This window comes from Trichoderma harzianum, assembly GCF_003025095.1.
Source record: "Trichoderma harzianum CBS 226.95 unplaced genomic scaffold M431scaffold_4, whole genome shotgun sequence".
Lineage (NCBI taxonomy): Eukaryota > Fungi > Ascomycota > Sordariomycetes > Hypocreales > Hypocreaceae > Trichoderma > Trichoderma harzianum.
The window spans coordinates 1,572,799-1,592,092 of record NW_020209252.1 but is presented as its reverse complement, the minus strand read 5'-3'; the positions used below and the strand labels follow the sequence as shown (position 1 = coordinate 1,592,092).

At 50.3% G+C, this 19,294-nt stretch overlaps 5 protein-coding genes across 5 annotated transcripts; 3 read left to right on the top strand and 2 right to left on the bottom strand.

Moving 5' to 3' along the window:
- Positions 1–1,739: 1,739 nt before the first annotated feature.
- Positions 1,740–4,439, bottom strand: M431DRAFT_15353 (hypothetical protein). Its single transcript, XM_024912883.1, has 3 exons — positions 4,234–4,439; positions 2,934–4,162; positions 1,740–2,865 (listed from the first exon to the last, which is right to left on the bottom strand). Exons 1-3 carry the CDS (start codon positions 4,282–4,284, stop codon positions 1,854–1,856), a joined length of 2,292 nt encoding a protein of 763 aa, XP_024776435.1. The 5' UTR covers positions 4,285–4,439; the 3' UTR covers positions 1,740–1,853.
- Positions 4,440–4,654: 215 nt separating this feature from the next.
- Positions 4,655–6,554, top strand: M431DRAFT_139292 (hypothetical protein). Its single transcript, XM_024912589.1, has 4 exons — positions 4,655–4,981; positions 5,109–5,970; positions 6,026–6,138; positions 6,196–6,554. The coding sequence occupies exons 1-4, from the start codon at positions 4,967–4,969 to the stop codon at positions 6,208–6,210; spliced, it is 1,005 nt and encodes a 334-aa protein (XP_024776434.1). The 5' UTR covers positions 4,655–4,966; the 3' UTR covers positions 6,211–6,554.
- A 447-nt stretch (positions 6,555–7,001) lies between these two features.
- M431DRAFT_529545 (hypothetical protein) lies at positions 7,002–8,953 on the top strand. The gene is made up of 4 exons (XM_024920768.1): positions 7,002–7,275; positions 7,357–8,229; positions 8,292–8,385; positions 8,462–8,953. The coding sequence occupies exons 1-4, from the start codon at positions 7,081–7,083 to the stop codon at positions 8,620–8,622; spliced, it is 1,323 nt and encodes a 440-aa protein (XP_024776433.1). The 5' UTR covers positions 7,002–7,080; the 3' UTR covers positions 8,623–8,953.
- A 3,071-nt stretch (positions 8,954–12,024) lies between these two features.
- Positions 12,025–13,355, bottom strand: M431DRAFT_506511 (hypothetical protein). The gene has a single exon (XM_024918816.1). The coding sequence runs from the start codon at positions 13,120–13,122 to the stop codon at positions 12,427–12,429; it is 696 nt and encodes a 231-aa protein (XP_024776432.1). The 5' UTR covers positions 13,123–13,355; the 3' UTR covers positions 12,025–12,426.
- A 3,971-nt stretch (positions 13,356–17,326) lies between these two features.
- M431DRAFT_385925 (hypothetical protein) lies at positions 17,327–18,600 on the top strand. Its single transcript, XM_024914752.1, has one exon. The coding sequence runs from the start codon at positions 17,821–17,823 to the stop codon at positions 18,406–18,408; it is 588 nt and encodes a 195-aa protein (XP_024776431.1). The 5' UTR covers positions 17,327–17,820; the 3' UTR covers positions 18,409–18,600.
- The last annotated feature ends 694 nt before the right edge of the window (positions 18,601–19,294 follow it).

Here is a 19,294-nt window from a genome sequence, read left to right as displayed (position 1 = left end):
CCTTGACTGGTCAGTCATCAACAGCCCTATCAGCCATGGGCGTTGCTAGGTCCGACAAAGTCCGCGGTGCTCCAGCAAACAGCATTATGCGGGGGAAAGCCAAAATGCCGCTGACAGAGCAAAAGCGAGGAACCCGAGCTCCATGGACTTTTTTCATTTGCCACTGCGTTAGCCAATGAACACCTTCCGAGAGCGCAAACCGATCGATTTCGTCCGAACCGAAAACCCAATCCGAGCTGCAGCTAACAGGCGTGTAAACCCCGTCAAATCGTCAAATCGTCTCTATTTGCTTCCGATGTTGCCCGTACAACTGAGGAGCTCGCTGCCGGCGAAGGTGGGGCAGCCTCGGTCTTGTGATAGACAGATGGATACCCGGACACCGGAATTGCGCGAGAAATCGACCAGTCGATCGTCCACACCCTTCACACCCCCTTCGACTTTTCTTGTTCCTGAAAGTGGACAAGGTGTAGCTGTAGAGGGGGTAGGGAGCTCTGGTTGAAGCCGGCACACCTGACCTGATCATGCAGGCACCGCGATCGGAGCGGCATTCAAGCAGAAGCACAGACTCTTCGGTGGATCGGACGCACGAAACACCACGGTCCAAAGGCGGTTTTCATCGTGATCAAGGTACACGGGACTGGCGGCACCCCCAAGAGTCACGCGAGCCCACTGCAGATTGCGGTTCAATGGGGCTTCTATCCGCGATCGAGGGTTATTCCGGGTAGACTTTGGGCATGTAGAAGCAGCCAGAGAATCGAAGCTAAGCGTAAATAAGCATTTCTTATCGCCGCTGAGGTCGATGTTTCGACTTCGAGAGATCGCACCCCAGCTTTTGGTCTGAGATCGAGGAGAGAAGGGAGATATGATGCCATTCATCTCGTCTTCAGATCTCATAGGCATTTTAAAAATAGATGGTCCATTGAAGGATTCGATTTCGCTCCCATGGGCGTCAATGGCGTATCGGTAGTACAACCAAAGGGTTCTTAACAACGTAATCGATGATTCAAGAGGATGAAGCCATTCGAAGTTAGTAATCAGTCGGCACGAGGTTGCCGCAAAGCCACAGCATGGCTCTGAGTTCCATAATCAGGGTCCTTGTCTGGCTAGATTAGGCTTAGTGTTATTGCCGTGTTCTTGAGGTCGTTCATCCCATCCGTGGCGGCTTATGCAAGTTATGAATAGCATGCAAGTAGGCGAAATCCTCTCGAAAACAATATTGGACACTATTCTTCACCATATCCAATCCAATGCTTCTCTGTGTTAGCTTATGGCTTTCATGACTGTTGTTCACCACAATAACACTAATAGTAGTTTCCCGGAATAAGTTCATATGCTGCTCGGATTGAACTTCATCTAGACGGCACTAGCTAATGTGTTGGCTGTTTAGTGAATCAAGATAACTAAATATCTAGTAATAGTCATGATACTAGAAGACAGATACTCTCATAGAGGTCCATTCAACGTGCCATTAGCATCTTGATTGAATACTGCAGACACCTACCTACTTCCAATCAGAGAGCATACAATTCGCCTTCTCCATGAGAGCTTGGTAATCAATGGTAAGGCTGACACAGCAGTTCGCTGAGAGTTGCCATATTTGGACAAGCGTCGACAGCTACACACGCACTGAGTGAGATGCACCGTTCGGGATTCAGGTTGAGTCATGGCAACTATGAGTACCTACGCAACAATAGAGATAATACAATCAGATTATTGACGTATTATGCTATATACTAAGTCGGTTGATTCACTATCATGTCTTCACTTGTAGTTGGTCAAGTTACAAGTTCTCATAAGTCTGTGCATTCTATATGTTGATCGTTTATTCATGCCCAAGTACCTGTAGCCATATTTTACATCACATCAAGTGCTGGCGGAGTACTATCCCATCCCCATTGCTGCTGCAGATTCGCAACTCTCTCCGTGGTCGAATACCCAGTTTCCCGCTGTATAGTCGCCAGGAGCTGGGCTAATGCTGTCCTCTGTTCGTGTGTCTCAAAGCAAAGCCCTGCTATATACAAAGGTTGTACCATGTGTAGTCGAACGGGGTCATCTGGCCGTCCCAGTGATATTGCACATATCTCATTGGCATGTCCTTCGATCTGAGCCGACAGCTGGCGATATGCATTGAGGCGTTTGGCCACAAACTCCGGATGTGTCTCTGATAGCTTTTGATTCAGAGGTTTGTGGAGTAAGAGGAGAAGCTGCACAAAATGGTACAAGACTGCGGCTGTTGCGCACATGGCATTGGCGTAAAAGAGCTCCTGGAAAGCACTTTGAAATTCCGATCTCGGCGGCATAGTGTCCGAAGGCGTGGGTATGTTGTTGTATCGTTGTGCTATCCTCGCACAGGGCTCAAAGGTGTCTGGTAGCGCAGCACACCAGTTGTCGAGATGTTGGGATATGTCATCCCAGCTGTGAATCTTATGGAGTGAGCTTCCACTTGTCTTACCACCATCTAGAGGGCTACTATCTGCAATTTTGTTGCCGCTTTTTTCATCAGCCACAAACGCAAGTGTCTTCAGAATGACCCATATCAAACTTCTGCAGGCCACCGTTTCCGTCATTTGCAATTGGTGTCCTGAAGTTTCATCGCCGCAAAGTGAAACTGGTAAGTGAATCCCATTGACGACAACCATTGGTAGACCCGCAGCTTTCCATAACTCGAGGTTCTCTATATCAATGCGTGGCGGGACCTCTCCGGTGTAGGATGTGACCCAATCGATACAGACAATGTTCCAAAAAGACGCTTGCCAAGCTCTTCGAGTACTTAGGCCGTATGCTCCGCTGCGGGGATTATACTCGGTGTTTTCGAAGATTTGCTTCAAGTTGAACGTAAGCAGATATTGAGCGCCAGACATATGCCTGATTCAAGACGTGATTAGCAAGCTAGTTTTCAATGGTAAACCGAATGAATGAAAATCAGACTATACCTAGAGACTTCTGCAAATCGATTATCAAGTGATTCGTAGAGAAGAAACACGGATATTGCCGCCAAAAGATCGTCCACAACATTATGAGAATCCTGAATACTCCCAGTCCGGCGCCTCTTAAATGATGGTGACACTGCTGAATGAAGGTTCAATGTCAGATCCATTGATGATGGTGTACTTCCAGGTGATGAAGCAGGGCTGCCGTCACGTAGCGTTTGCAACAGTCTCATCATATGACCGATAGCCTTGTCATAGAAACTTGCGGCTTTGTAAAACCAGTCGATGTGAGCCACTTCAGAGTACTGCTCCAGCATCGACCGGCCAGGTGTCTGATGATTCGTCGAGTACGTCTCTCGTTTCGTCTTCCCAAATTGCTTTGCAGCAATGGCAGCCAAGGCGTTTTGTAAAAGAGGGCTTCGTATTGCCTTGATAGGGACAATGTGTCCAAAGAATCGCTCAATATCAAACACATCCAAGCACGGACTGATTCTTTCAGCAAAATATCGGATTAGATATGCGGTCTCGTGGTCGGCCTCGGTCGAAGAATCCGGAATTGGAGACGACAGGTCGGTCCCTGGCCTTTCGGATCTTTCTGATCTCTCTGTGTCCACTTCATATCCAGGTTGTCCATATCCTTCCAAATTGACGTCATTAAGCCAGGAGAGAGATGGTCCTTGCGGGCCGTTGGCATCATTTATCAAGGAGAGGGACGGTATGAATCCGCAGCAGTTGTTTCCATCCGCAAAGTAAACCTGGGGATCAATATCGAAAAACCTGGAGTCAAAGTCTGAGTCTGAGATACTCTCAGTCGTGATAAAGGACGTGTCCTGAATATCTTGGGTGATAGAAAAGCTGCCTTGGCCAGGCCTATCCAGGCTAGAGCTAGATCCCTGCAGAGCATCATTTTGAGACGTAAGCTGAATTTCGGGCGGGATTGGAGTTGGAGTTGTTGCCTGAGTTTGAGCAACGTCACTGCTTCCTGATGCTGTCGTAGGTAACAAGATTGAATCAAGCGAGCCTGAATATGGTGAAGCAATGGAAGGCGCCTCAGTCGCAGGACGTGAGTCTACGGTCTTGATAAGGCCACTATCCTGTGAACTGGCACCAGCCGAGGAGAACTTCTTTCGGAGGTTCTGGCTCTCGTCAAGGAACCTGCGTAGATGGTTGTAGCCCGGACATGAGCGAGATGCCTTTTCGCACCGCGCACAGCCCGGCAAGCGCTTGTCGCACTGGGAATACGTGAGTCGACCGCACAATCCGAACGGAGATGGCTCGCCATAGCATAGAACACGGTACATACCTTGACCCGCCGTTTCCTGCAGAGCGTACACGGCACGGTGGAAACCTCCATTGCGTCGGATCAATCAAGCACCACGGGCCAGACTCTCGATGCTCGCTCCCTTGATCCTAATACAGAACGAGTGTGGTTGCGAGTGAGTGATGAAAGAATCCCTGGGCCGAGTCACCGAGCGCCCCGCGTGAGTGGCTCAATGGGCTGATGAGAGTTCAAGTCCAGTATTGGGTTTGGTTTATCGAGCTTGGCTGGTCAAGTTGGAAGGTGAGCGGAATGCCGACAATGCCCATGTTGGGACTAGCGGTCTTTGCTGAGGCTATCCCATACACGGCAAAGCGTGTTATCACGACGACAGGGGGCTGATGATTGTGAGCACACAGTTGGTCATCCATCTTGAACAACCATCAATTGAATTCCAGCACCTTGTGGCGGCTGCTGCTGCATGTTACAGTACTCATGGCCCGCTAGAGCTTTGGCCTGCGCTTTTCCCACTCATTCCTCCCAGCTGCAACTCATCATCTCGCTCCGTGCACTCTTTTTTTGATCCACGAGAAGCGCTATTGACGGCAACGGTGGACGGATAGCTTCACAAGTTCACAAGAGGCCAGCGAGTGGTGACGGTCAGACACCAGTTTGCGCTATCCAAAATAGTGGTGATGAGGCCGAGCGCCGAGCATATGCTGAGCGCAAAACAACATATAGATGCGGCAACTGTTACCGACCGCAATTAGGCAGCAAGATGAAAATCCAAAGGGTACCGAACCCGTTCCATCACTGTCTCATCTCAAGACTCACGGCCCCAGGCTTGGCGATCTCTGTCTTGCCCTTTGGCCCGAAGTCCTATAAGCCACATGACGCTTGCTAACAGTACGATTCTTTAGCTGTTCATCTATCCCGTCAAATCACTCTTGCCAATTGAGGTATCAATTGCAGAAATCACGAGTGAGGGCTTTCGCTTTGACCGGCAGTATATCCTTGTCAGAGATCCCAAGAGCCACCCGACGATTCGGCCTCATCTAGCCGAGCACCTTACCGTTAAGCGGGTGTATAAACTAGCACTCTTCCAGCCTTCAATCAATGATGATTGGTCGGAGCTGACCATCAAGCACACGGTGGCCCAGCCGGAATCTTCAATTACTATTCCTCTCACACCATCGCCGCTGTCATGTCTAGACGCGCCGTCGTACCAAGTGAGCGTCTTCGGAACCGAGGCTTCGGCCGTTGATATGGGAGATGGCCCGGCCGAGTTCTTTAGCAAACATCTCGACATACCTACAAGATTATTGTTCATCTCCGGATCGGGTAGCCGCGAGATCCCAGGAGCTGCATACATCCCTAAACACCGCCTGCCATTAACAATCAAGGCTGCCGGTGAACATTTCCAGCCACAACGAATCCGATTTGCGGATGCTGCTCCGTTCCTGGTGACATCAACAGCATCTGAAGAGGACGTCAGAATCCGGCTACCGCCAGATAATCAGCAAGAAGATGTCTTGCTTCGCTTCCGTACCAACATCCACGTCGATGTGGGATCTGTTGCGGCGTGGGACGAAGATCACTGGAGAGAGCTCACTGTATTTGCAGAAGACGGAACTACGCCAAAAGCAGTTGTCCGCTGTGTCTTCAAGACCCCTCGCTGTCTGAGTATCAACGCCAACATACAGACAGGGGGTGGATCTCCGAGGAGCACACAAGTCTACGGCTTAATAGCTAGAGATAGACGCGTAAACAAGGCGTACCCTAGTAAGGCTTCTCCCTAATCTCTTCATGTTCATGATGGGCTAACACGTCTGCCCAGTGAAACCAGTCTTTGGACAGTGGTCGTTTGCAGGTCCCAACGGGGCCTTGCTTCGAGTAGGCGACGAAGTTAAAGTTACGGAGAGGGGGGCAAACGACAATTTGAGTGAGAATGTAAGTCAATATTCAACGACAATGTGAACTCAGACCCAAGGCTAACGATATATCAAGCTTGTTTCGGCTTGATTCTCAGCCAAGATAATGGACGGTATTTCGATATGTACAAAATGAAGGACACGGTAATATCCCGAATCGTATAAGTTGGCATGCGCCTACATAAACACATATCCTTCAGATATTCTGCACGGCGTATTATTTCCCGTACATAAAAGGTACCTGTATTCTATCTCAGAACAAATACGCGAGTGCACGGATTGCAGCCGTGTCACGATGACATAATGAAGAACAGAGGGGGGATATATCAGGTATCTAGCAAAGCGGAGGCTCATTTCTCAATGATACCCTCAGATAGGCTATTCATCAATCGGCTACCAGTATCAAAATACGTAAATCTGCTTTCCCTTGGCAATGATCTGCTTTCCCTTGGCAATTCCCTTTCTCCGAGGCCGCGCCGTAAGAGTTGACAGAAGAGGCAATACATGATGTCTTCCAGATATATGTGTACTAGTCCCAGATAGGCAAGTCTCAGCGAGCTGGTCCGGAGATGCAATGGAAGCTGTGGATACATCTGGCAAACCCGTCACGATAGCCAAGTTAGACGAGATGCGAAAACGAATGCGGTCATGATTTTGATTTTTCGTTTAGATGGATCGGATGCCGCTCGGTAGTAAAACCCTGATCGGCACAGATGCTATCCGGGGCGATCCTATGAGCTGATGTTAGTTTTTCTAAGCGCAAGGGAAGACGTAATGATACACATACAACATATATGCAGGGCGTGAAAGGGACAATCCATATATATATGCAATATCAAGGGCATGATTGTTCGGTATTTAATCTTCGTACTTTAGTCACATCTTTAGTCGTCTTTTAATGACAAACCCCAAAGCACACTCTTTTGGTCTTTAACATTTGTTCCCCCTTTCTAAAATCACAATGACGGTTGTGCAAAATTTTACCAGCGATGACGAGACGGTAGATCAAGTCGGAACCCCTATTTCAGAAGAAACGATTGAAAACACCGGTGTACAAGAACAACCACTACGAGGTGATGAGCACGATGGCGGATACGGCTGGGTATGCGTTGTGTGCCAACTGATGATTACAGCGAGCACGTGGGGAGTCAACGGTGTAAGTCCACATTGACAGCATCAAGAACGACACATCTTGTCAAATCAACAGAATAGAGTCTAACAAACTTCTTTACGACAGGCTTTCGGCGTATATCTCACTCACTACATCTCGACAAACGCCTTCCCAGGGACATCAGAAATCGCCTACTCCTTCATCGGCGGTCTCTCCCAGTCTCAGATCCTCCTCATCGCTCCTCTCGTCACACACGCCACCAGAAGGTTTGGAACCAAGCCTCCCCTACTTATGGGTGCCATCATGGAGGCAGGCGCTCTGATCGGAGCAAGCTTCGCTACGCAGTCATGGCACCTCTTTCTCTCTCAGGGGTTGCTGTTTGGCTGGGGCTGTTCATTCTTGTACATCGGTACCATTGGCATTATCCCCCAGTGGTTTCACCGGAGAAAGGGCATTGCAAACGGAATTGCTGCTGCAGGAAGCGGTATTGGAGGTCTCATCTACAGCTTGTCCACGGAAGCCATGATTTCCAACATTAGTGTCGCCTGGGCATTTCGCATCACAGCCATCTGCACCGCTGCAGTCAACGTCATTTGCATTATCCTGATCAAGGACAGGAATAAGCACATTCAACCTACTCAGCGCGCGTTTGATTTTGCCCTTTTCAAACGGTCTGAGCTTCTCCTCATTTCGACGTGGATGTTCCTCAGCATTATTGGATACACATGCGTTTTATTCTCGCTTCCAGACAATGCTGTTCGAATTGGCCTTACTGCTCACCAAGGCTCTATCCTGGGAGCTCTGGCTAACCTTGGAATGGCCATTGGTAGACCCATTGTGGGCTACTTCAGTGACCGTGTGGGAAGATTAAACATGGTGATAGGGGCAACAACCTTGGCAGGAATATGGTGCTTATGCCTCTGGACATCTGGCACGTCGTATTCGATCCTGCTTGCATTTTCCATTATTGGAGGTACAACAATTGGCACATGTTGGGCTGTAAGTATTTGAACTTTTTTCTCTACAACAAACTGAATCAATACTAACACAAAACCTCACAGATGGTTGGACCTATGCTAGCTGATGCCTTTGGAATGAAGCTTCTCCCTTCTGCACTATCAATAGTTTGGACGATTTCCGCCGTTCCATCAGCCTGTATGTTATCTTGCACATATACCCCTGGATCCAATATCCAGTTTGTCTACCAAATGCGATGCTGACATTTCTTTAGTTGCCGAGGCCATGGCCCTAGGACTCCGACGATCGCACTCCCCAGTCTACCTAGATGTCCAGATCTTCTCCGGCTGCATGTTTATTGGAGCAGCATTATTTTTACTGCCGATGAGATTCAAAAAGAGGATCGAAAGTGTGATGGCATCGGAGAAGCAATAAGACAACCACGACTTATACACGACTTATACCCGACCATTGCTGAGACCGAACATCGATTCAGAGTTGGCTATTTACAGCGCTACTAGAAGATAATACACGACATAGACCAATATGACAGAAGACGAAAAGATATAGAGACATATACAATGGAAAAATTGGAGGAATTGAAGAGAAGGCCCCCTTGGTAATTTTTGAATACATGTATTACGGGGACATTGATTTGAGATGAAAAGGAAGCACCAATAGAGGCGTCAAATTTAATGACAGTCATAGTTAATATAGATGTATATAAAGTACTACACAACATTCATTCGGTAACTCATAACCTGAGCATGCATTCAACTTACTATTCATTACGTGCTGAACTTTCCTTTTCCAAGTCATCGTGACAATGACCAATATTTGCATACATCGAGTTATGCAAGAATTGAATCCGCCAGCCCACGACATGTGGCTTGTCACGCTTAAAGCAGCACCGACATGTGGCGCACAATCAGATCTGGCAGGTGAAGCCCCGCCTCATGTCAAACATGTTCGCTGCCGCCAAAGTCCACGGGCAACATCCGCGCGGGGTCCGCAGCGGAACCGAGATAATCTGATGGCCGATGGCCGGACTCCGCTTCACGTCTTACAGCTTAGAAGAGAGATCATGAAACGAGGATCTCCGTGGCCCGCATCTCCTCCCAAAGAAATGGGTGTGTACTGTAGCTGGATAAAATGGAGAGAGAGAGAACGGCTGGGGAAAAGACGCCTTGGTGCTTATTCCCCATCAAGCTTTCAAAACGCCTCGTAGGGCTCCTCTGTAGGCTTGGCTTGGCCTAAATTCCCAAGCGGCGGATTTGCAGCTAACACCAAACATGAAGCACAACTAAGATATTACTCGGGGCGCCGCCAAAAGCTCTCCTCAGCACGGCACGATTTAGCCAATAGCAGCGCCTAAATGGCCCTTTTTGAAGGCGAAGGCAAAAAACAACCAACATTGGTCCAGTAAGCGCGAAAATATGGAATGGACGTTGTGTCGAGGAGGACCAAATTGCCTCGGAGCGGGCGCTTAAGTCGTCCTCTTCTTTTAAACTTTCGAGCTCTGCCTAGGTATTATTGCCAAAACGAGCGAGGTTCAAAGCCTTATCTTGACGGCCAACTTATCTTTACAAATGCTCTATTTACTTTCTCCCTCCTCGGCGAAGCGCGCCGCCGCCATCCGCTATTTTTGCTTCCCTTGTCAGACTCAGCTCTTATTCTGCGGAGAGAGCAGATGGAGCGGAGAGGGAGGGGAGGTGTCGCAGAAAAAAGAGCCGCGTGAGGTGCGGGAACTGGCGTCAGGCGAGCCGAGATTTGATAATGAGTTGTGCGCGGAATTGCTTACATACCTGGTACGATATGTATGTAGGTACGATAAAGACCCAGATGCAAATGCGGAGTAATCGTACCATTTTTGCGCATCTTAAGATGGACAGATTTATGGCAACACTACATGCACGATACTAATCGCGCCAGAACGAGCCAAGAGCTGTAGTCAATTAAAAAAGAGCGGAAATGTCAATAAAAGCAAGGGGTCAAGTTTAACCGCCCAGAAACAGCAAAAGCTTCACGGAAATGGCAAATATCGCAACACCAAATGGGGGTCAGGAGGGGGGCGTGTACTTCAATCCCGCCCAACACATGGCCTGATAAGCTGATGCGATTTTGTCGTTCGAAGTGTCCTCCAGATCCAATCTCGGCCCACCCCTTGAAATCTGCTTTGTTCTCTCTCCTTCCAAGATGGGGAGTTTCACGTGGGGTAGGGGAAAGCAATAGAGTGTTACTCTGTTTTCACCTCTTTGTCGTTGTCCCTCATACGGCTTGCGTAATTACGCCGTTATGTACCCATGTCCTGTCTGATGCGTTGGTCACAGGCCGGCGCTGCGGGGGGAAGGCAAACGAAGGCAACAGAAAAGGGAAATAAAAGTGTGAACCTAGGGGGGTTTGATAATGGCCAGCGTGCGCCAGGCTTACAAAACAACGGGAAGATTTTCACGTTAGGCGGGATTACGGCTCTGATTTGTTATTCACTCCAGCTAACTAGTCATGGTCGAAAACAAAAATGCCAAGGTTTTTTCGGTCAAGCAAGGGAAAGAAAAAAAGCACAAGCCCAAGCTTTTTGGGGGCCCAAGGCAAACAGGCAAACAATGGTGAACGGGCGGGCTTTAGAAAACACCCATTCGGCATGTACCGTGGCTCGGATCTCATAAGCATCACGGCAAGCAAGACACACTCACACACCGTCACTCCGGCTTTTACTGCATCTACCTAGTTTCCCCCTCCTTTTTTGTTTTTTGTTTTTGCGTTGCGATTGGGCTGTTATGCCTAACATCCAAACTCCCGCTGACGAATCAACCGCCGCCAGCAATTACCATACCGTAAATCCATGCCCTCCCGTTATGGTTTTGTTGGCACAAGACAAAAAAGCTGCTGCCTTTTCACCCGCCAATTTTAAGCAAGGGGGGGTGTAATGGTGGTGGGGAAAATTGCAAAAAGCAAAGATCTGGACGGCAATGCATCTCGTAAGGGCTTCATGTCTCTGCTCATCTTGCATGCTTGCCAGCTCATACGTTTTTTTCTTTTTCCCTCTTTCGCTTTAATTTTTAACCATTCATCACACACCCCCTTCCCTGCTCTAGACCCGTAGTAGAAAAAAAAAGCAAAGCAAAGCGGATATCCGCAAAGTCGCCGTTTTACAAAGCAAGCAGGCTAAGCTAACTCGCTGCAAGCAAAAAATTTTCCTTTTTTCCTGCTCTTTGTCGTCGGGACTTGAGTCGTGTACCACTGGCAGCTTTCTCCATTGGATTTGTCCACGGGACCCAGGCAAGGGACCGAGCGCCCGAAAGCATTAGAGTAATGGTAATAGATCCATTATAGCTTTTTTTTTCACGCTTGTTTTTTTTTTCCATCGAAGTTTTCATCCATGGATCGTTGCTTTTTTTCTTTTTGCTGGGTCGGGCGGATATTGCGGGCCTTGCACTCAATTCCGTTTAGCTCTATTTCGTAGGTAGTTTTTCTTTCCGTTGGATTCTGGCATTGGATTTGCAATTATTAAGGCTGGCGGTAAGCAAAAAGCAAGAAGCTGGGCCGGCATTGTCAAGTTAGCGCCGCAAATGTACGTACCGTAACTCCTCGGGCCATCTGACCTGGGATTTGAAATGCATCTCCGGTACGTATTCAGCCTGGGGCTGCTGCTTATCGGCTGCCACTCCCACCGATGCCGCTTCGTCCGAGCGGCGTCCTGTTAGTGCCGCTCGGCCCATCCGCCATTGCCGCGGGCTTTCGGACATCCTGTCAAATGTCAATCAAATCAGGGTTCAAGTCAGTCAGTTCGGTTCGGATTTTGAGTCACAAGATTGCAGAGAGTAGGAGACAATGTAGATGAGTTTGTAACAGTTTTTTGTATTCTGTAATTGGGAAATCGCTATTCGATTTGTTCCCGTTGCTACTAACTCGTGGTCCACTCAACCAAGGGAAGACCTGTTCCAGGGAGCGGCCCACCAATGTGTATCCATGTACCCATTCATTCCTCCTCATGAAAAAAAGAAACGCATTTGCCATGACATTGTATGAAATAAGACGTTGAGCTGTGATCTCTAATGGTGTATAGTGGTAATAGAACAAATGAAAGTATAAGTGAAGAAACGCCGTTGTGCCTTTTTATATTCCCTCTTGGGGTATCATGATGAAGAAATCAGAACGCCTTGCCAAAGCCATGCCATCGCTAATGCTAAAGAATCAAATCATATAGTAGTGTACAAGAAGAAGGATCGGTGGTGTCGATCAGTAGACTGAGATTGCCGACACCAGGCCCGCGGGTGTTCGCTGGCCCAGGTAGAAATCCTCTTCTGTGTAATATGATGATTCTTCGCTCTCTTCCTTGGCGGGGAGAGGCAGCTCGGCATCGGCTGGTGATGGGGGCATAGCCTCGTCATCTGAAGACTCGGAGTCGTGGTCGATCAGCTCCGGAGGGGAGTTTGAGTGTGAAGGAGTGCGGACGAGCTCGAGCTGAGCGTAGTCCTCCTCGAGATCGTCGTCACCCATGATCTCGTCCTCGACAACCTTGACTGTGGTGGTGGTTGTGGGGATGATGGTGGTTCGGGTGTTGGTCATCTCCATCTCGTCGTAGTCGGACTCGTCGTCAGAATCGGAAGAGGAGTCGGAGTCGTACTCTTCGTCGACGGCCTCCTCCTCGATTCGGTCGGCCCACTGGATGTGTCGGCTGCTGTTGGATCCGGAGGTCTTGGTGTTGCGGACAGACTGGTTGAACCACCGCTCCTGCTCCCGCTCGGCCTCGGCAAGCTCAAGCATCAGAGAGTCGAGGAGGTTGGCGTGTCCGACAAGGAGACGGAGATCGTGATCGGGTTGAGCAGCCTCGCGAGAGAGCTTTGCTCGGGCCTTGTGGGCCAGGTAGTAGGTCTGAGTGATAGACATGCTCTTCTTGGTAGCTTGTCGGAGGAGTGATGCTGAGGCAGACATTTTGTTGTGTGGTGGGGAGGAAGATGGATATATAGTGCAGGTGTGACTCAAGGCAGCCAGATATGGTTGCAGGGATGGTTGAGATGCCTAGTGGACTAGTATACTGCTGTTGTGTATCAATGCGAGCACTGGATGGATGTTGAGATATTGTTTGTTGTTCGAGTATCTCTTGTATGTTTCTTGTTATTGTAATGCTCGCTTGATTGTTGTGCTGAATGATATCGAGGCTCAAGGTCGGGGGAGTCGGCATTCTTTTAACTCGGAGCCTCCCAACCGGGTCCCAGCAAAAATCCATTCGGCATCGAGGTACGTACTCGGCACGCCCTTGTAGCCCGGTAAAAGCGGACTTTGGGAGACGGGCCCGAAAAGAGGCACGATGAATGCGAGGGGGGAGGGGTGAGACAGTCATGATCATTCAGCAGAAAAAATCACAGGCGTGGATGCAAGGGGGGGGAGGGGGGTGAGCAACGCCATGGGTTTTGGCGCTGACTAAATCCGAAAGCCCAGCGTCTCCGGTACGGACGTAGCAGCGAGTCAATCATCCGCGAACAGTACCCGACGCCTGGCTGCGCCTGCGCCCCGCGCCCAGGTACCTCGCGTCCCAGAGTACACGGCCGCCCGAGGCTTTGGTGCGAGCAAACCATGGCGTACGCCACGGACGGCTTCGGCATTTTGCGTGACTCCTTCGCAGCGTCGTTGCTTTGCAATGGGATTACGGCGCCAGTCCGCATTAGGCATTCGCACTCGCATAGCCAATTAGTCACAGCCCGTCAGAAATTTTTCCCTCCAGTTCCAAATTGCTTGGTTAGCAGCAGTAAGAGAGAGCCGCCAGTTTAGCTGGAAGCTTCCGCTTCCTTTTCGCTACGGGCTTAACGACGGCACCCCTCGCCATTACTGATCACGATTGGCTCGACAGCGTGCACGACACCGCTGATTCGCCCGTGAGCACCAGCCGACGACTGTGGATTATGAATCACAGGCCGCCCCATACCTGGCTCTTCCCTTCTCCCTGCCCTCAAGCTCAACTGGAAGGGCCGCTGATTAACAAGCCCTGACCTACAATGTCCGACACTGCACCGTTGTCCGAGGCCTAATTGCTCCGTTTGTCTATTTCTCAGCACCGCTATCATTGCGTAGTAATGCTCGTCGATTCGGCACAGTCATCAACAGATCAGACTTTGCGCTAACGTGGAATCAAATCAGAGAATGCTGCGTCCACTCCCCTTTGCCAATTGCTTTTGATCCGTTATGCTTGCCGATTCCTTAGTAACTAGTGCCGCCCAACTCGTGAGCGAAGATCTCATCGCAATCGCACTCCCCCATTTGTCACCCACGCTGGGATGGTTTTGCTGTTTTAGGCAATCCAATTCGAAAGGAAGCCATCGCGACAAGAAGTGCATTGCCCATTCGAGCAATTGTCGTTGCTATCACTGTTGTTGGGGCCAGGTACGCGTACGTGCGAAGCTACGACGCTGCAAAAGGGCTGGAATTGCTGCGCATTGCGCATAATTCGCATGGCCGTGCACGAGGCTTTGCTCAGGGACACGCATTTGGCATCCGTAATTCAATCGCAATTAAACGCAGCTCAATCTCAGCCCGCCCGTGATCTGGCCTGTTTTGTCGCAGCCTGGGGGGCTTGACAGTCAGCGTGACCCCAGGTTTCACATCCTTTTGCGCACAATCTGTCCCAATGCGGTGCCCGCGGATATCCTATTCGGCAATTTCAATCTTTGCGTGTCTTTCGCCGTTTTCTTTTCTTTTTCTCGCCCTCGCATAACAGCATTAGTGCGAATCCCTAGTACCTAGTACCACTAGTAGTTATGCATCGTACGTCGTACGTCGTATGTGTATACGAATCTGCCAAGCAGGCCACGACAGCGTCTAGCACAGCCCTAAACGGTCGTTTTGGACTGACACCATATCACAGGCTATTTTTCTTTTCTTACTCGCACACGGCCAACGTATTGCTCGCATCCGCTTTGATTAGCACAGGCGCCGCGTTGCGCTTGCGTCTCCCTGCTTCACTAGCAATAGCGATGCTCGCCGTTCATTTCTGGTGCCTAGTATGAGTACCTGGATGGGATGCCTGGACTGTAACATGGTACGGAGTAGGACAGTAATACTGAGTGCCCGCAGCCGTTCCGTTTGCCGAGCCGTCTCAAACAAAACTGTCGCTGCCAACCGTCAAGACAATCACAGACGTGTATTTAGCCCGGCTGATCGGTGGTCGGGGACGGGACGTGGAGACGAGAGCGACGGACCTCCGAGACGTGTCTGTCTCATCGGCCGTAAATAACCACCAGTGCAGAGCTGCCTATATCCTATGTCCTATGTCCGCATTCGTGCATAATGAGTCTTCCAATGCACCTAGAAAAATGCAAGCCATATCGCAGTCATCGCCGTGAATTGGCCCAAATCTCAGCCCGGTCACTCCCATCACCAATCAGACCCATCAATTGGAATTGGAATTGAGATTGGGGGCCAGGGGTGTCGATATTCTGTTGTTTGTCCTACCCGCTGTTTGAAGCCGGTACTGTAGCCTGTAGCGAGGGTAGCGAATTAGTAGGGCTGAGTCGATTGAGGCCCCATTTTTGATGACTCCGACGGTCTTGGGTGGGTCTTGCGGCCCTCGGCAAGGCACCACTCTCAAGTCCACAGACAGATGGGTACGTACCCAATTCAAATCCTTAATGGGAGGGGCGGCGGCACAGACCACGTCAATCAAAAGCAACTCCAAGCCCTGGGCGATCCCATCAGCACGTCAAGGCTGATGATAAGGCCCAACACCCAAAACCCACGATCTCAGGGAAAAGGGGGCTTGCACGCACTTGCGACGTGGCGCAGGGATGAAGGAATGCGAATGCGCTGGTCGTCCATCCTCGCAATCGGTACGCGGCCATCGAGCCAATGATGCGCTGCGGAATCGGGATGCGGCAAGATTTTGTGTTTTGTCCGGCACTTTTTGGTCCGCCCGTCCATTCGATGGCTGCCGATGTGGCCAATCACAGGTGCAGACGCAGACGGTGTCTGTGTTGCTGACAGAGCCCGAGGATATACGCGCATCGCCCGCGCCCGAATGCCGAGTTGGGCTTTTCGGAAAGATGTGGCTTTTGCTGCAACTGCAAAACCCCACGCAGCAAAACAGCGAGCGATGAGGATTGCCTACCTATCGAAAGGCTAACCCAAACTGCACAAGCTCTCCTGGCGCTCAGTTGCTGCCGCATCTGGACGTAGCTGTGCATCGTCATCAGCTCAGCCAATTCCACTGCGGAATTCCGTAGCAACGGCACAGCGCAGCCACGGCGGCTCGATTATCGTCCGCGTCGCCCAGCTCGCTTTCGTTCACGGCTTGCTTAGGATTAAGCTCGTCAGCCATTTCAAATTGACGGCTATCATAACGGCAGCCATAACGGCTACCCTGACGGCAATCCGCCTGGTGCGTGCAAGCCATGCGTATTACCTACGACTCCAATTCCAATACATCGTACCCTGTGTTAGTACGAATTAACGATTATTTTTAGCCCACAATCTTTTCCCTTTGTTTGATTCACTTTGGACGCCGAGACATTCCCCCTCAGCCCTGCAGGCGACAACCGATGCGATACGAGTTCCTCGTCAGTCAGCACAGGCTTCTCCATCCAATTTCGCAGGCACAGACACTGTAAGATCTCTCTCCCTGCAATTAGTGTCATCTACAGCCGTGTTTCAGCCCAGGCACGAACCAGCGGGCGAAGGATGCCATCGCGAAACAGTGGCGCTATCCCCAAAGCGGCTCCGTCGCTTCAGGGTCGATAAGACAACAAAGAGCCGGGGTTTCGGGGCTTGCGAGATTGAAAGATGATTAATGGCATCTGTCAGCACAGCATTTCAAATCGCCGCATCAGGCATGGCGCCGACTTTTTAACTCTACGCCCATCAACTCCCGTCCGTCTGGGTCCGAAGAGCAAAGTTCCACCGGGGCACATGGTGCGGGAATCCACAAATCCGTGATGGATACTTCCGCTGCCATCTCTTACTATTTACCTTACCTGATCATCATCAATCGCCGGGTTTGGGTTTTTGAGTTTGTCGTTTGCCGCTGGGGCACAATGCTTAGCATCGCACGTGCCGCAGCGCTGTCTGTTTGACTCAAGTCAGGGCACCGTCCCGTGACACAGACCTTGTGCTCTCAACCCCAGATTTCATGAATCGAAATTGTGGTCATCCCGCTGGTTTCCTCATCACCCCCAGTTAGGTAATCAAAACGGCAACTTCCACTGATTTTCGCTGCACCTTATCAATCATCGCGTGTACGGAGATCCTTCTTTCCTATCCGAGGTAATGCTTAATTGGCGTGTCGTTTAATCTATCGCCCAGGGTCGTTCAACAGCAATAGACGTCATAGTACATTTCCTACCCAGTACGTGCGTTGCGGCACAGATTGCGGCAACAACAGTTCCGCAGCGAGGGAAGCGAGAGCGAAGGAAAAGGGTCCAGGGCGGTAGACGCCGCCTTTTGTCCGCCACAATGCCGAAGACGGCCATTGCCCTATCACCACGCACGTTTCCCAGGGGCCCCATTAAATGCCGTCATTTTTCTGCTCTTTAGCCGGGGGTCGCACTAGAACAGAAAAAAATCAATGGAAGCAACAAAGAACATGCAGAGAAGACCCATCTCCCGATAGCCGATGATTCGCAGCCAATCCCAATCGCCGACGCCATGACGCCCAGCTTTGCCCGGGCGAATGGTGCTTTTCCGGACGAACAACGCACAAAAACAGATCTGCCGGCTTTTGGGGGTGCGGTTGCGGCATCTCCCCTATTTCGTCACGTCAAAGTGCAGATACGGGATGCAAAGGCGGTCCGCTTCTTTTTGTTCTTGTGGCCTTCTTCCCGTGATCGAGATCCGTGGAAGCGCCTCGGGCGTCCTTGCGTCCTTCTTTCCATGCTTCCATGCATATTCCGACCATGCCGCTTTCGAAGATCATTTTTCTTGTGTACACACCACAGGAAATCTCGTGACTTCGCTCTCCGGTGGTTTAGCAGACTCCGTTCGCCGCGGACATGGACTCTTCCGTTGCTCTCGTTACCAGGACGAGGCTCGCCAATAGGCAGTCTTGCTTCCGGCTCCTCCCTGGTCGGGTTCGAGCCTTGCGCTTGCGGGCGTCCGCCTCCGTTTCTCCATGGGATATCGGCGTTATTTCGTGAACCGTTTGTTTTTTTCGGACACGAGCCTTGTCTTGACGTAAGCAGAGGCGTGTCAACGCAGTTCCTCTGCCGCGGCATGCAGCATGGTTACAATGAGTGAGTGAGTGAATATCCGGCTGGTATTCCCGAACATTGTCCCTCTTTTTCTTGCGGGAGACACCAAGCAGACTCCATACATGACCTGAAAATAGCATGAGTAGCTACCCTGTGGTCCACCACGTTTGGGACGGCCCGCCAGGATCGCAGAGTACGTGTAAATCAGGAGTAAATACGAGTAATACTACAATCTACTCCGTATTTACCTTATCCACAAGGCCATGAACCTGGCAGCAATCACCAGCAGACAACTAATCAACCGGATGGTAGCCATTGATTTCTCGAAAGAGACAATTTTGCTCAGTTGGGAAACGGAACCATCGACGCTGCCATTTTGGATAAATTCGCTCTACCTCGGATCGCGCTATCCGTAACGTACGGAGCTCATCAGATGTTTGCGCGATTAGTCAACTTGGCTTCAATCATACGATGATGTTCCTCGGCTTCATTCATCGCACCCCTTGACCAAGAAGGAAGTGCCTCACTGATGAAATGACATGGTTCCGTTGCCGCGGACTCCGTGGTTTGGGGAAGTGAGATCTCCATCCTGCTGCACCCAGTTGTCTTGATGATTCGATCATCTGGCTTCGGTCAACTCAGCCGCCGCGCCGAGCCGGCACTCGGCGATGTCACAGGCAAGCGTGTCAGTTTTTGATGAACGTTCTGTCTATTCACTAATACAGGGTCCTGTTCGATGATCGAATCTTGTGGCTAATGTCTCCTGCCTTAAAGCGAATACTATACGCCCATGTGCCCGCAAGGTCTGAGCTTTGCTACCAGCCCAACTCCACCATCTATCTACCTTGACAGCATCCATCCCGCGCGCGTAGGGCAGAGCAGTGAGTGCAAAGTGAAGTGAAAAGGAGAACTCCCCCAACGCAAACCAAATC

What these genes read in the sequence shown, in the direction of transcription:
- M431DRAFT_529545 (XM_024920768.1), top strand. Translation starts at nt 7,081, where the DNA reads ATGACGGTTGTGCAAAATTTTACCAGCGATGACGAGACGGTAGATCAA. An exon ending in GCACGTGGGGAGTCAACGGT is followed by an intron (nt 7,276 to 7,356) that starts GTAAGTCCACAT and finishes TCTTTACGACAG; the next exon opens with GCTTTCGGCGTATATCTCAC. An exon ending in TTCCGCCGTTCCATCAGCCT is followed by an intron (nt 8,386 to 8,461) that starts GTATGTTATCTT and finishes ACATTTCTTTAG; the next exon opens with TTGCCGAGGCCATGGCCCTA.
- M431DRAFT_506511 (XM_024918816.1), bottom strand. Translation starts at nt 13,122, where the DNA reads ATGTCTGCCTCAGCATCACTCCTCCGACAAGCTACCAAGAAGAGCATG.
- M431DRAFT_15353 (XM_024912883.1), bottom strand. Translation starts at nt 4,284, where the DNA reads ATGGAGGTTTCCACCGTGCCGTGTACGCTCTGCAGGAAACGGCGGGTC. An exon ending in GCAGGAAACGGCGGGTCAAG is followed by an intron (nt 4,163 to 4,233) that starts GTATGTACCGTG and finishes ACGTATTCCCAG; the next exon opens with TGCGACAAGCGCTTGCCGGG. An exon ending in CGATTTGCAGAAGTCTCTAG is followed by an intron (nt 2,866 to 2,933) that starts GTATAGTCTGAT and finishes GTCTTGAATCAG; the next exon opens with GCATATGTCTGGCGCTCAAT.
- M431DRAFT_385925 (XM_024914752.1), top strand. Translation starts at nt 17,821, where the DNA reads ATGACGCCCAGCTTTGCCCGGGCGAATGGTGCTTTTCCGGACGAACAA.
- M431DRAFT_139292 (XM_024912589.1), top strand. An exon ending in CGTAAACAAGGCGTACCCTA is followed by an intron (nt 5,971 to 6,025) that starts GTAAGGCTTCTC and finishes ACGTCTGCCCAG; the next exon opens with TGAAACCAGTCTTTGGACAG.